The 15,835-nt window shown below is 39.8% G+C and overlaps 1 protein-coding gene across 16 annotated transcripts in view; it reads left to right on the plus strand.

Annotated features, from left to right (window-relative positions):
* The window catches only part of LOC138755133 (arf-GAP with SH3 domain, ANK repeat and PH domain-containing protein 1-like), a 479,430-nt gene that overhangs the window by 403,105 nt on the left and 60,490 nt on the right, over nt 1-15,835 (plus strand). For all 16 annotated transcript variants that reach the window (XM_069920508.1, XM_069920497.1, XM_069920511.1 and 13 more), the window contains 3 exons: nt 1,151-1,284; nt 3,878-3,969; nt 10,135-10,321. In XM_069920508.1, the coding sequence (XP_069776609.1) occupies nt 1,151-1,284; nt 3,878-3,969; nt 10,135-10,321 (413 nt within the window). The remainder of the gene's footprint in view (nt 1-1,150; nt 1,285-3,877; nt 3,970-10,134; nt 10,322-15,835) is intronic.

Consider the following 15,835-nt stretch of genomic DNA (forward strand, 5'->3'; position numbering starts at 1 on the left):
TAACAAGATGTGAATGCATCCTTGTACTTACAAGATAAGAGAGACATTGATGGATTGAGAGGCAGGAAGCTAGCAGGGAAAGGATAGCAACAGTTTTAGTCATTGGACAAGTAATGATATGATGATGTTCTAAGCATGTATCCAAGGGTATAAAAAATCACCATTTTGCTGATAACGGCAGAATGCATTCTCCAACTAACCTGGTTAGTTGCAAGTGTTACAATCCGGTAATAAAGAACAAAGAACCCTGATTTCGACTCAGTCTGGTGTTTGTCTCACTCATTCATGAACAAAGCAGACCTAACAGTGGACAAAAATGAAATTTAAGGTGTGCATTGCCAATCTTGCAATTGCAGGAATGTCTGTATCTGTACAGGGGCTGGCCTGATTTACACAAATCTGACTTCAAGCTTCTCCTATAAATTTTTTAATGGATTTTTCAAGATGATAATATGTTTATAATAAAACTGGATAATGTACATGTATCCTTAGTTTAATTATCGATAGTTTTAAAAGATATTTCATGAAATAATTATTGCAAGTGTAAGGAGAGCAAGTGTGTATAGAATAATATGATATGGATAGCTATAGAAAACATATTTCTGATAAAGAAAAATCAATTGAAGGACAGTTCTCAGTAATGGAATCCTTAAATAACCTGGGAACTTCTGATGTTATTTATTATTTTCTAAACTGATCCTACTAATAGACAAATATTTAGAGCTTTGTGGCACCTTGGAGTGATTATAAATATGACAATATAATATGAAAACTTGTTTGATTTTTCTCTGCCTGGTTCTTCATTAGGGTTAGGGTTCCTTTACCAAGGAAGAAATCACATGGCACATCAAGTTGTGTAAGGCACATTTTGATAAAATATGCTGTCCACCTTCTCCCTGTCAGGGAAAAGGAGAACAACTTAGAGTGAGTTAAACTTTCTGGTGGTATCAACTATGTTCAGAGTGCACTGCATAGTTATGATGAGGAAAATTTAAAAGAGCAGAAGTAAATGAATGTCTTATTAAAGTTAACACACTGTGGTCATCTTTAAAATATTGTTACATTTCCTTTTCAAAGTTTCTGTCGATTTTCTAATATTTTGTCAGAAGGATTTTTTTTTTAATGAATACAATTTTTTGTATTTGTGCAGATCCCACCTGGCTGTCAACTAACCTAGGAATTCTGACATGTATAGAATGTTCGGGCATACACCGAGAAATGGGAGTCCATATTTCCAGAATACAATCACTAGAACTGGATAAATTAGGAACCTCTGAACTCTTGGTGAGTTAGTGTAATTATAATCTACTCTTGATTTAGTGTAATTATAATCTACTCTTGATAAGGCAATCGAACAACTGAAAAGTGGCAAAGCAGCAGGTATGGATGGAATCCCCCCAGAAGTCTGGAAGGCTGGCGGCAAAACTCTGCATGCCAAACTGCATGAGTTTTTCAAGCTTTGTTGGGACCAAGGTAAACTGCCTCAGGATCTTCGTGATGCCACCATCATCACCCTGTACAAAAACAAAGGCGAGAAATCAGACTGCTCAAACTACAGGGGAATCACGTTGCTCTCCATTGCAGGCAAAATCTTCGCTAGGATTCTACTAAATAGAATAATACCTAGTGTCGCCGAGAATATTCTCCCAGAATCACAGTGCGGCTTTCGCGCAAACAGAGGAACTACTAACATGGTCTTTGCCCTCAGACAGCTCCAAGAAAAATGCAGAGAACAAAACAAAGGACTCTACATCACCTTTGTTGACCTCACCAAAGCCTTCGACACCGTGAGCAGGAAAGGGCTTTGGCAAATACTAGAGTGCATCGGATGTCCCCCAAAGTTCCTCAACATGATTATCCAACTGCACGAAAACCAACAAGGTCGGGTCAGATACAGCAATGAGCTCTCTGAACCCTTCTCCGTTAACAATGGCGTGAAGCAAGGCTGTGTTCTGGCACCAACCCTCTTTTCAATCTTCTTCAGCATGATGCTGAACCAAGCCATGAAAGACCCCAACAATGAAGACGCTGTTTACATCCGGTACCGCACGGATGGCAGTCTCTTCAATCTGAGGCGCCTGCAAGCTCACACCAAGACACAAGAGAAACTTGTCCGTGAACTACTCTTTGCAGACGATGCCGCTTTAGTTGCCCATTCAGAGCCAGCTCTTCAGCGCTTGACGTCCTGCTTTGCGGAAACTGCCAAAATGTTTGGCCTGGAAGTCAGCCTGAAGAAAACTGAGGTCCTCCATCAGCCAGCTCCCCACCATGATTACCAGCCCCCCCACATCTCCATCGGGCACACAAAACTCAAAACGGTCAACCAGTTTACCTATCTCGGCTGCACCATTTCATCAGATGCAAGGATCGACAATGAGATAGACAACAGACTCGCCAAGGCAAATAGCGCCTTTGGAAGACTACACAAAAGAGTCTGGAAAAACAACCAACTGAAAAACCTCACAAAGATAAGCGTATACAGAGCCGTTGTCATACCCACACTCCTGTTCGGCTCCGAATCATGGGTCCTCTACCGGCACCACCTACGGCTCCTAGAACGCTTCCACCAGCGTTGTCTCCGCTCCATCCTCAACATCCATTGGAGCGCTTACATCCCTAACGTCGAAGTACTCGAGATGGCAGAGGTCGACAGCATCGAGTCCACGCTGCTGAAGATCCAGCTGCGCTGGATGGGTCACGTCTCCAGAATGGAGGACCATCGCCTTCCCAAGATCGTGTTATATGGCGAGCTCTCCACTGGCCACCGTGACAGAGGTGCACCAAAGAAAAGGTACAAGGACTGCCTAAAGAAATCTCTTGGTGCCTGCCACATTGACCACCGCCAGTGGGCTGATAACGCCTCAAACCGTGCATCTTGGCGCCTCACAGTTTGGCGGGCAGCAACCTCCTTTGAAGAAGACCGCAGAGCCCACCTCACTGACAAAAGGCAAAGGAGGAAAAACCCAACACCCAACCCCAACCAACCAATTTTCCCCTGCAACCGCTGCAATTGTATCTGCCTGTCCCGCATCGGACTTGTCAGCCACAAACGAGCCTGCAGCTGACGTGGACTTTTTACCCCCTCCATAAATCTTCGTCCGCGAAGCCAAGCCAAAGAATCTACTCTTGAAAATTTTTAACAGTACCAATGTATAAGTATATGTACTTTTATTTCCAATGGCAGATTAACTTTGGTAGACCAAACAGTGATCTGTTATGCATCCTTTCACTTTCCCCTCCAAGCAGACACTCTGTAATCTCTGTTGGTGGGTCAGCTTTTCCTGGTGTTATCCATATGTCCATTCAACATGTATATTTATTTAACACATGAGTTTATTGAAAATTAGATTGTGTTGTTTCCTTGTTACATAAAGCCTTGTGTGCAGCTCCCATCTCTTACTCTGCTGTTATTTTTTGTCCTATCTCACAGATTACAATATGTTCCATTTTTCTTGCCTTTTATTTAAAATGACCATTTCTACAGCCCACACAAGGGAGGGGAGGGGGGGGTGACTCGACAAATAACTTGGGTTTTTTTTCTCTGCATGGACTCTCTTCTCATCAGAAAATTTCATACCATTAGGTAGAAATAGTTGTTCTAAAAAAGAAATCAACTGTTGTACTAACTATGCACTGGAATTTGAAGCTACGGATTTTGAAAGCTTTAAAAGTCCGGAAATACACACTTTTGTAATAACTTGGATTATTCCTAATTTGTGTAGAGCCAATGGATTCTGCAAAGGGAGGCTATAAACATGGCCTTTTCAAATTCTAATGGGGGCATTTTTATTGGTTAGATTTAATTAATCATTCTTCTTTTGAGATAATGTCTGACTTTTAGAATAAACCAAAACAGAAACTTATGTTTTGTTTCCAGCTGGCCAAGAATGTAGGAAATACCAGTATTAATGAAATTCTGGAAGCCAGTCTGCCACATCCATCACCAAAGCCTATTCCACATAGTGATATGTAAGTACATTTGTGTAAGTTGGTGATTCAACAACAATAAAAGTCATTTCTACTCTTATTTTATGAGCAGTGCTTTGAGTTAAATTCTATATCTTATTTCTTTGAATACAGAACTATAGAAAACCATAGCAAAATAAAATAGCCCCTTCAGCCCATCTTGTCTGTGCCAAACTATTTATTCCTCAGAATGCCATCAAGATGCACCTGAACCAGAGCCCTCCATACCCCTCCAATCTATGTTCCATGCAATCTTCTCTTTAAATATCAAAATCGAACTGCATCCACCATCTCCACTGGCAACTCATTCCACACTCTCACCAACCTCTAAGTGAAGAAGTTCCCCTAATGTTTCCCTTAAATATTCACCTTTCATCCTTAATCCATGTCCTCTAGTTTTTGTCTCACCCAACCTCAATGGAAAAAGCCTGTTTGTAATTACCCTATCCATTCTCCTCATAATTATATAATATACCTCTATCAAATCTTTCCTCATTCTCTGATGCTCCAGGGAATATTCTAACCTATTCAATCTTTCCGTTTAACTCATTCCCTAGGGCTTTAAATTAAATAGTATGGGGATAGATTCAACAGATTGGAGAAGGATGATGAAGTAAAAGAGCAGAGTGTAGAAAAAGTAAAAGCACAAGTTAAAAAAGAGAAAAGTAAGAGTAGAGGGGATAAAAGTTGTGTGCAAAAGAGACAAGGATTACCAGATTTTAAAAGCACAATGGGTATAAGGGCACTTTATCTAAATGCCTGCTGTATTTGAAACAAGGTCAGTGAACTTACGGCACAAATCAGTACAAAGGAGTATGATTTAATGGCCGTTACAGAAACGTGTTTGCAGGGTGGAGAGGATTGGGAATTAAATATCCAAAGATATCATGTAATAAGGAAGGACAGACAGGAAGGTGGGGTAGTGCTCTTAATGAAGGATGACATCAGGGCAAGAGTGAGAGATGATGCAAGATCTAAGGAGCAAAATGTTGAATCCATTTGGGTAGAGATTAGAAAGAATAAATGGGGGAAAAAATCACTAGTGGGATTTGTCTATTGGCCACCCAATAATAATACAGTGGCATGGGCAATAAACCAAGAAATATTGGAGGCATGTAAAGATGGAACAGCAGTTATCATGGTGGGCTTTAACATGCATATAGATTGGGTGAATCAGGTTGGTCGAAGCAACCTTGAGGAGGACTTCAAAAAATGCATATGGGATGACTTTCTTGAACAGCATGTTACTGAATCTATCAGGGAGCATGCTATCCTGGATCTGATCCTGTGCACTAAGACAGGTAAAATGACTGATCTTGAAGTAAGGGAACTCTTGGAAAGAGTGATCATAGTATGATTGAGTTTCTCTTAAAAAATGGAGGGTATAATAGTTCAGTCTAAAATCAGTGTGTTATGCCTAAACAAGGGAACCAACAAAGGAATGAGGGAGGAGTTGGCTAGGGTAGACTGGGAATGCAGACTATATGCAGGGGCAGTGGAGGAACAGTGGAAGTACTTTCAGAGATTTTTCACAGTGCTCAACAAAAGTGTATTCCAGTTAAAAGCAAGATGGGGTGTGGGCAGCCAGCCTTAGATAACAAAGAACATCAAACTAAAAGCTTGTGCATTCAAAGTTACCTAGAGCAGTAGGAAACCAGAAGATTAGGAAACTTTTAAGAAGCAACAAAGAACCATGAATTGAACAATAAAGAAAAGGAAGTTAGACTATGAGAAATTATTAGCATAAAGTGTAAAAATGAACAATAGACGTTTTTATAATTATATAAAGTGTAAAAGGGTGGCTAAAGTGAAGTTTGGACCCTTGGAAGATGAGAAGAGAGAATTGATATTGGGTAATGAGGAAATGGCTAAGGCTTTGAATGACTATTTAAAAAAAAAATTAAATATACAGCACAGTAACAGGCCATTTTGGCCCATGAGTCTGTGCTACCCAATTCACCTACACCCCCGGTATGTTTTTGAACAGTGGGAGGAAACAGGAGCCCCGGGGAAAACCCATGCAGACACAGGGAGAACATACAAACTCCTTGCAGGCAGGTGGTGAAACTGCATTGTGCTAACCGCTACACCAACCGTGCTAATATTCATGTCGAATATGCCAAAGACAGATGTTATACATGTGAAGGGAGGTGAGGACCTGGATCTAATAGCTATCACTCAAGAGGTCAGTCTCAGAAAATTTGAGGGTCTAAAGATGGATAAATCCCCTGGACCTGAATGCATCCCAGGATACTGAAAGAAATGGTAGAAGTTTATCGAGGCTTTGGTGATAATTAACCAAAATTCTCTGTACTCTGGGCAGGTCCTGGTGGATTGGAAGACGGCAAATCTCATGCCACTATTCAAAAAAAAAGGATGTAGGCAAAAGGCAGGGAACTATAGGCCAGTTAGTTTAACATCTGTAGTTGGGAAAATGCTTGAAGCTAACATTAAAGAAGAAATAGCAAGGCATCTGGAGCGAAATAGATCCATCAGGCAGACGCAACATGGATTCAGCAAAGGTAGGTCCTGTTTGACAAATTTACTAGAGTTCTTTGAGGATATTATAAGCATGATAGATAGATGGGAACAGATTGCCATTGTTTACCTGGATTTTGAGAAGGCATTTGATAAGGTGCTATATAAAAGACTCATGCAGAAGATAAGGATACGTGGAATTGGGAGCGATGTATTAGCGTGGATAGAAGATTGGTTAAACAATAGAAAGCAGAGAGTTGGGGTGCAGGGGTGTTTTTCTGGTTGGCAATTGGTGGTGAGCAGGGTGCCGCAGGGGTCAGTTCTGTACCCGCAATTGTTCACAGTATATATAAACTATCTGGAAGGGGACAGAGTATTGCTGGCACTAAATTGACTGGAAAATCAAATTGTGCAGCAGATATGGAGAGTCCACAGAGATATCTAGGTAAGTTAAGTGAGTGGGCAAGGGTCTGGCAGATGGAGTTCAATGTTGGTAAATGTGAGGTTATGTACTTTGGAGGGAAGAATGGAAGATCAGAATATTATTTAAATGAAAAGCGATTGCAGTCTGCTGATGTTGAGATGGTTGGCTTGCAGGTGCAGCAGGCTAACATGAAGGCAAATGGAATGTTGGTCTTCATTGCTAGAGGGATTGAATTTAAGATCAGGGAGGCTATGCTGCAACTGTACAAAGACACATCTGGAGTACTGAGTACAGTTTTGGTCTTCTTACCTGAGGAAGGATGTACTGGCTTTGGAGGGAATACAAAGGAGGTTCTCCAGGTTGATTGGAGGGATGAAGGGATTGGCCTATGAGGAGAGATTGAGTCATCTGAGAGTGTACTCACTGGAATTTAGAAGAATGAGAGGGGATCTTATACTAAATTATGAAAGGCATAGATAAGATAGAGATAGGTAAGTTGTTTCCATTGGTAGGGAAGACTAGAACTAGAGGACACAGCTTCAAGACTTAAGGTAGAAAATTTTGGACAGAGATGAAGAGGAACTGCTTTTCCCAGAGGGTGGTGAATCTAGAATTTGCTGCCATTGAAGCAGTGGAGGTTACCTCAGTAAATATACTTAAGACAAGGTTGGGTCATTTTCTATATAGTAAGAGAATTAAGGGATTATGAGGAAAAGACAGGTAGGTGGAAATGAGCCAATCATCAGATCACCCATGATCACATTGAATGGCAGAGCAGGCTCAATGGGCCGGATGGCCTACTCCTGCTCCTATTTCTTATGTTCTTATAGGCACTGGCAACAAACTTGTAAATGTGCTCTTCCTTTTTTCAATCTTATTGATTTCTTTCCTGTATGTTGATGTTGTTGACCTAAACTGAACACATGCCTCCAAATTTGGCCTCAAGAATGTCTTGAAATTTTTTACTTTTAGCCTTTCAGCACAGTAACAGGCCCTTCTGGCCCACAAGCACATGCTGCCCAAACAAATACCTCAATTAACCTACAGCCCCCATACATTTTTAAAGCGTGGAAGTAAACTGGAGCCTCCTGAGGAAACTTACACAGACATTGATAATATGTACAAACTCCTTACAGACAGCATTGAACCCAGGTCGCTGGAATTGTCAAAACATTGGGTTAACTTGCCGCCTATCTTGTATAAGTTTAATGTAACATCCCAACTCCTGTTCTCAAACTTTGATTTATGAAGGCCAATGAGCCAAAAGTGTCTTTTACAATCCTATCTACAATTGATATGACTTTGAAGGAGTTGTGTACAGTAAAACCCCTAGCAGCTTCAAGCAACCGGCAAAAAAAATCGAGGAAAATAATTTAAAAAAAAGAATATAACAGGTAAAATATATCCTTTTAAAACTGTAAAAGGTAAATGCTCTCAGAGGTAACACAATTCAGTCAGAGGAGTGCTTTGCCCGTGCTTTGCTCATAGCAACTGTTTGAATAAAGTTGCCCAGGAGTAAGAGCTGGTTGATCCCACTCATCTTTGGGGTGACTCCTTAAAGTATCTCCTTATTCCTGCTTCGTAAGAGTTATCCCAGTCAGAGGCTTTATCTGTAAACTTGGGGAAAGGGGGGTTAATTATCTATAATGTTATTGTTAGGTCTTTCATGCAGCTCCATGGAGGGGGAGGAACCTGCAGATGCAGTGATGTTTAAATGTTTTCAAAGAATGTGACTGAAAATAATGTAAAATGATTTTAGGTTTATATATTCATACAAATGAAGTGACCCTGTTGTTGCAGGATTTTAAAAAAAAGGTCAGCTCCTTTAAAGTCTGTCTAGCACCTTTGGCATTAGGATCAGGCAGAAGAACCCTTTGGGGCAGTGCTGTGTTTTTGCTCCTTGCTCTGCTGGTTTGTACAACAGCAATGCACCATTTTTGGGGGGAGGATTATGTTTTTTTAAAAAAAAATGAATGGGACATAACTACAGGGTTCCCAGTCTAACTCTGTATTGATAAGCCTAATTATTTTCCACCTTGTCACATTGAATTTCCACCACTGGGAGTCCCCATATCTTTGCTTTCAGCCCAAATCAATAAAATCACAATTCTTTCCATACCCAATTGCCTTAGCCACTTGCCTTGCATGCCAGGCCCCTCCCCCAACTATGGTAACCATCCCTTTGTCCTTCAGTGAAATCCCAACCATGCCCTTATTCCCAGGTGGTACATTTTCCAAAGTGCAAGTCACTTTCATTTTCTGATATTTGTAATGGCTGGTCCCCAACCAAAATAGCTATCAGTGCATCTCTGCCGCCATCAATCTTGACACCCTTTTGTCTGTTTCAAACCTTGTGTATCTTGCTCCCTTTTATTTTTCTCTCTCTGCTTATCTTTCAAGTGCCTTGTCAATGCAATTTGTATATTGCTTCCTGAAGAGATGGTCAACCCCGACTGATATTTTATGACGTGGCATAGCTTTCACATGAAGATTGTAAAGTGAACCCATCAAATTAAATGACTGATCTCCTAAGTTCTTTGCAGTGATCAATCAATTTGATAGTTTACAATGGATCTTCTAAATATTTGATGAGATTTTTTAAATCAATATGTATTCAGTCAGATTATATTAGTCATTCTCTTTTTTTCTGATATTTGTAGCATCGTTGCATTGGAATAAATGTAAAAGTGATATTTTCAGTAAACCTGAATGGTTTGATTACTTCTCGCCAGTGCTTTAAACTAGTCCAAGTGGAAACTGCTTAAATTAGTCTCAATGCATCCACCTTATTCAGTGATGATATTTATTACTAGAATTCTAGCTTGGATGATTTATTTAGATTATTTCTTTAGATGTCTGGAAATAAATTTAAAAATGCCTGGTTCTAGACCATGCTGGTGTTACCACTGTTCTGGATATTTCTTCAGAAGTAAAATCCAATTGCACCGACTCCTTGGTTGGAGTCTGAAATTGCACCTAGCTCTATCTGTGGCTGGAATACAGAACTAAATTCATGGTATTTGCATTAAAATGTATAATAAATCTTCAAGTGTTCTATTGCATTTAAATCAAAAGAATTCTGTCACTTTCAACCTGGCTGACAAACAGCCTGAGTAGGTGCTCATTAGAAATGAAGCTTGCGATGAACAATTACTTTTTAGCTGAGGCACAGATAAAAGAAACTGAAATACAAAGCAATTGTTGGATGTTTCTTTCATTTCAATAAAACTGTTTTTCAGCTGCATCATTTTGTTTAATTTAAACAGGACAGCACGTAAAGAATACATCCATGCAAAATATGTAGATCATAAGTTTGCCAGAAGGTTGTGCAATTCTTCTTCAGCTAAGATGAATGAATTGTTAGAATCTGTGAAATCCAGAGATTTACTTGCACTAATTCAAGTCTATGCAGAGGGAGTTGAACTAATGGAACCAATACCTGATCTTGGGCAGGTGAGAACTTTTTAATTTTTTTACCTGCTGGAAGTGGCATGTCTCAGTGTGCCTCCAGTATGCAATTTGTAAATGGTTTGAATTTGATGGTGAACTTGATATTTTTTAAAACTTTTATTTCAACTCTGCCTGAGACATGCACATCTTCAAACTCAATTCGTTCTATAAAATAGACATTTAGCTAGATAAACTATAAAAGTTGTACATTTACAAATAGGGCTAAGTAAAAACAGTCCCACTTCTATGTCGTGAAGCATACAGGATTTAAACCTCTCCTTGTTAATCCTGGTCAAGAAAAGCCAGAGCTCTAGCTCTAAGTTCCAAAAGCCATCCACCAAGGATTTCATATTAGGTGAGTGATTAGCTCTCTGATATTAAGGAATACTGCCTTGGAAGGATGGTTATGTATCATATTCTATTTGTCTGTTAATCAGACAGAAATTACTGCACTTCATTTTCCTATTCAAGGAGTGATTTCACCTGTTTTCTTTAATTTCTTCTGGCTCTTCAAGATATTAAAGCAGGATTGAGTCAATGATTGTGCAACTACTTTTTTTTTTAAATAGCTGGTTACAACAACATTGTTTGCATTTAAATGGTACTTCATTGGCTTTTCAAATTTTTTTAACCTTGTGAAAAGATAGATAAATCTGTATTTTTGTGTTGTCTATATAATAATCTGTTAGTGCCTTAAATTAAACCTATTTTATGAATGTTCTCTGTGGAAACAGTAAGTTTATGTCTATGGCATCCTGGACAACATGCCTGCCTGTTCCTTCTGCTCTTTACTGAGGAAATCCAAAATAAGCAAGAACAATGAAGTGCCCAATGGGACAACTTATTTATCAATAAAATGTCAAATAAAAGAATGGAATAGTGGAAAAGGTGGTGGGAATATTTTAAATAATTTTCAGGCTGTTGGAACATGCTTCAAGGGGTTTAATGGTCTCATTATTGTCCCTTCTGGCTCAAAGTCGAGTGTTGTCTATCAATCATACAATTACTCTAGATCACCAATCCATTGCAGTTGTTGCAAATATTCTATCAAACTATGATGCAACTCACCTTGTGATTTAACTCCCATGAAGGAGAGGAGGTAAGTAAGGGGACCTCTTTGAGCAGAGTTCTCAAACTGGAGTTAAGACTTGCTCAGGAGCTAGTGGAATTAAAATGAGGTTGTTTTGAAGGTAGCCAACGTCAGCTCATGTTTGCTGTTACTGGTGTAATTCCTTGTGTTCCCTGGAAATTATCTGTTGTTTAAGAGAACATTACTTAGTTTCCAGGGTACTCAATGACTTGCACCAGCACATCAATGTCTGATGCAGAAATTGAATAATGTCTGGAAACACAATTCCCAACAGAAAATCTTTGGCTCAGTCTCTGGATGGTCAAATTCAATGGTGAAATTGTTAGTTATTTTTCACTCTGCAGCTGGGAGGGGTTAAGATGCTATGTGTGGAAATGAAATATACACCCCTATTTGCACAAATTTCTAGGTGAGTATTTTTTTTAGTACTATTGAAGCAAACACTTCTCCCACATCACGGCATTTCCCATTTGCACGCAATGAGTTTTCCTCCTTAGTTGGAACTTTGTTACACAGGCTTGCATCATTTTGCTACTTTTCCATACCTTGTTTGCAATTTTTTTTTAGCTAATTTTTAAACCTAAATGAATTCTTGTACTTCACCTTGTTAACTGCATCTATCTTGGTACATCTAGCTTATATTCTTGGTTTGTATCCTAGTGTTAATTAAGTTGATTCGAAAATATGGTTGAAGTTTCTGCTGACAGCTATGGTTTGATAGCACTTAGTAATTTTGAAAAAGATGCCTTAATATATTGTAACTTTTGTGTTTTTTATAGGCTTTGTTGGATGAATTTATGCCCTATATTTTGCTGTTATTCAAAATGGTGGTGCAAGTGATTGTCACAGGCCTGGAAGGAATGTGTTCATGAAGATATATGAATTAGACTTTCCACTTTTCCAGTATTGGTTATTGCCCTGATTCAACTGGAGCGTGTACAGCGATACAAATATCAGGAGACTGGGAGAGCAACTGATTACATTTTCAGATTCCTAGGCCTGAAATTGGTGGGATATTTATTGCTTGATGACTGGACACTGAACCAGGAAGATTAGCTCAAAAGGACCAGAAATAATGATGAGATTTATGGGGGTGGAGGGAGAATGAGCACAGTAGCTGGAGGAGTTAAACAGGAAAGTCTGCAGATGCTGAGATTGTAGTGCAATGTACAAACGTGCTAGAGAAACTGCAGCAATAACTGGGACCTCCCAATGGTCAACCCTAATTCCACACAATTCCCTCACCGACATAGCCTCAGTCACTGCCAAATTGAAGCAACCCACAAATTGGAGGAACAGTACTGAATATTCTGTCTGGGCATCCTCCAACCAGATAGCATTAACATCAACCTCCAGTTTCTGAAAAAACCCTCCCCTGCATTTCTCTTCCTATCCCTCTATCTCTGTTCATGTGGCTCACCACCCCCTTTCCTCTCCATTCAGAGAGCTACCATCCCATCACCTTTTTTTTCTCTTCTGCCTTCCTACCCATATTCACCTATTACCTGTTGACCTGTACTCCTCTCACTGCCCCTACATCTCTTCTGCATCCCACCTATCTGCTTTTTATTCATACCTTACCCTTTACTTCCTAAAGATGCTGTGTAACTTGCTGAGTTTCTCCAGCACTTGTGTATTGCACAGTACCTGTCAGTTTGGGTGGGTATAACATCAGTGAGTAAGAACCGGAGAGGGACCAATATCCTGGAGCAGATTTGCTGGTGCTACATGGGTCAGGTTAAACTAGATTTAGTGGGTGGGAGGGGGAGTTAGTGGTATTCTCTGCAGGGAAAGGGCAGTAAAGAGGTTAGACGTTGATAGGGAGGGTGAAGAGAGGAAGTTCAATGAGCCAGAGAAAAGCATTTTAAAATCCATCTTATTTTCAAATATTTACCTGCAGCAAACACTTGCGTGAGATCGTTTGTAAGTCAGTTATTATTGTTGAATAAACACAGATCAATATTCCTGGAATTAATGTTTTAGAAAGGATAGAGTAGGAAATAGAAGAGGTGGAGGGATTGCTTTACAATCAGGTTGCATGTCATAGCTACGCTAAGGTGACACAATAGAGGGCTTATCCACTGCGGCAGTATCGTAGATATCAAAAATAAGAAAGATACACTCACTCAGATCAGACTATATTAAAGGCCTATTGTTACGAGCCCAGAGGACCCCAAAACCCAGCAGCAATAGATATTCACCAAGACAAATGGTTACTTAAACAAAAGTTGCTTTTAATTATCTTTAAACATGAAAATAGAATCGTACTTTAACTTTATTGACTTACTTAACCTAATTTAACCCCCTTCTAATTCTAAGCGCACGTGTGTGTAAGTTCAGAAAAGTTCTTTGGTTCACAGTCCAATCTCATTTCTCATTCTTGCAAGTTCGCTAGTTGTAGGCTATTCTTGTACCATGCTCAAAATTTTAACTTTTATAAAGGTCACCAGGCTTTGGTGCTTGAAAGGTAAATGGTTATCACTCAGGAATGTTTTTGTCAGTTTTCAGAGAGATATTTGTTGTTCCAGGACATCCACAACTGATGTACTTTCATCAGTCACGTCAGTGTCTTGCTGACGAAACTTGCTCCTTCAGGATTCTCCAGATGATAACCTCTTTCTTTCAGGTCACTATAGAGTTCCTTTTTGTTTCTCTTATTCCAAGTGAAACATTAGACAGCCAGTCCTCTCCTCTTGCATGAACCACAAGGACTTTGACCAGACCGTCTTCCACTCGGGCTTGCCAGCTTGTCCTGTTCCAGTCCCAGCTACTTCTGCTGGTTCTAACACTGCCAAGTGATCTGTATGTGTGTGTCTGTCTGTCTCTCTCTCTCTTACACACACACACACACACACACACACACACACACACACACACACACACACACACACACACACACAAAGCCTGTTTGACTTTATTACATCATTAAGCTCTCTTCCAGACAGCAGCTCCAGTATTTCAAATTAGATCTGTTTTAAAGTGTTTGTATGTGACCTACTTTAACAAACCTTTCCGAATTTATCTCCCAAAAACATATCCATATACTCTGTCACACTATGAATAGCTACCGAGAGATAGAGGAACAGGTATGCAAACAGATGATGAAAAAGTGTAAAATCAACAAGGTTGTCATAGTGGGAGATTTTAATCTCCGTAGTACCAGATGCTTAGATGAGGCAGGGGTGTTTTTTGAAGTATTGGGTGAATCCACCATTCTCAACCTTTTTTTTAGATATGGTTTCTTCCCCGCCCCCCCTTTCCCTCCCCACCCAAGTCTGCTCAAAGTTTAGGGGCCCCTTTCCCTATGAGGCAGTCAAGTTTTGGTTTCTTCCAGACTTCTCTCCATCAGCTACATAAAAAAATTGTTACGTGATGTGAAAAGAAAGCGAGAATTTTCCTAAAATGTGCTGTGGCCCATGAGGGAAGGGGGTAGGGTAAAAGGGTCCCTGTTGAGAATGGCTCATATAGATAGTTCAATCAGGGATGGAGCCATACTAGACCTTGTACTTGGAAGCAAGCCTACCCAGGTGATTGGAATTTCAATGGAAGAGCACTTTGGGAATAGATATCACAGTTCTTCAATTTTCAAGATAGTTATGAATAAGGCTAAGCCTGGACCTCATGGGAAATACTAAATTAGGAGGGGTCAAATTATGACGTAGAGGCAGAAATTTATTGGGAGCAACTATTACTGGGCAAGCCTACAACTGACATCTGGGATTTGTTTGAGGACCGGCTAATTAGATACAAAGATTGGCTTATTTTAATATGGAGGAAGATCAAGGATAGAAAGCTAAGAAAACCTTTGATGAGAGGTCTTGCATCTAGTCAAAAAGAAAAAAAGGAAACATATGCAAGCTTATGGAAGCTAAAATTGGAGAGGGCTCTGAAGGAATATAAGAATTTCAGGAAAGAGATCAAGCAGGACATGAGGAAGGCCAAAGGGACCATGAAATATCCTTGGCGAGTAGGATTAAAGAGAATTAAAGGAATTTCATGGTTGTGTTTAAAATCTTCGAAGGATAGGGAAAGGATGGAACTACTCCCGATCAAAGGAGGAAATTTATGCTTGGAGTCACAGAAATAGTGCAAGGTACTAAGTGACTTGGTGGATAGTGAAAGGGAACATGTTGAGGGGAATGTTAAAATGCTGAGGTATTTTGAAATCAAGAAAAAAGATGATGCTGGGTCTTTTGAAGAACATTAAGGTGGGTAAATCCCCAGGGCTCAATGGGGTGTACTCCAAGTTATTGAAAGAGGCAAGTGAGGAGATTTCTGGGGCCTTGACAAAGATTTTTGTATTGATACAAGCAACAGACAGGGTCTCTGAGGAATGGAGAGTAGCCATTGTTGTGATTTCTTTCAAGAAATGAAATGGAGTTAATTCAGGAAATTATAGGGTAGGGAGCCTTAGATCAATGGTAGGG

Source organism: Narcine bancroftii, chromosome 2, assembly GCF_036971445.1.
Source record: "Narcine bancroftii isolate sNarBan1 chromosome 2, sNarBan1.hap1, whole genome shotgun sequence".
Classification (NCBI taxonomy): domain Eukaryota; kingdom Metazoa; phylum Chordata; class Chondrichthyes; order Torpediniformes; family Narcinidae; genus Narcine; species Narcine bancroftii.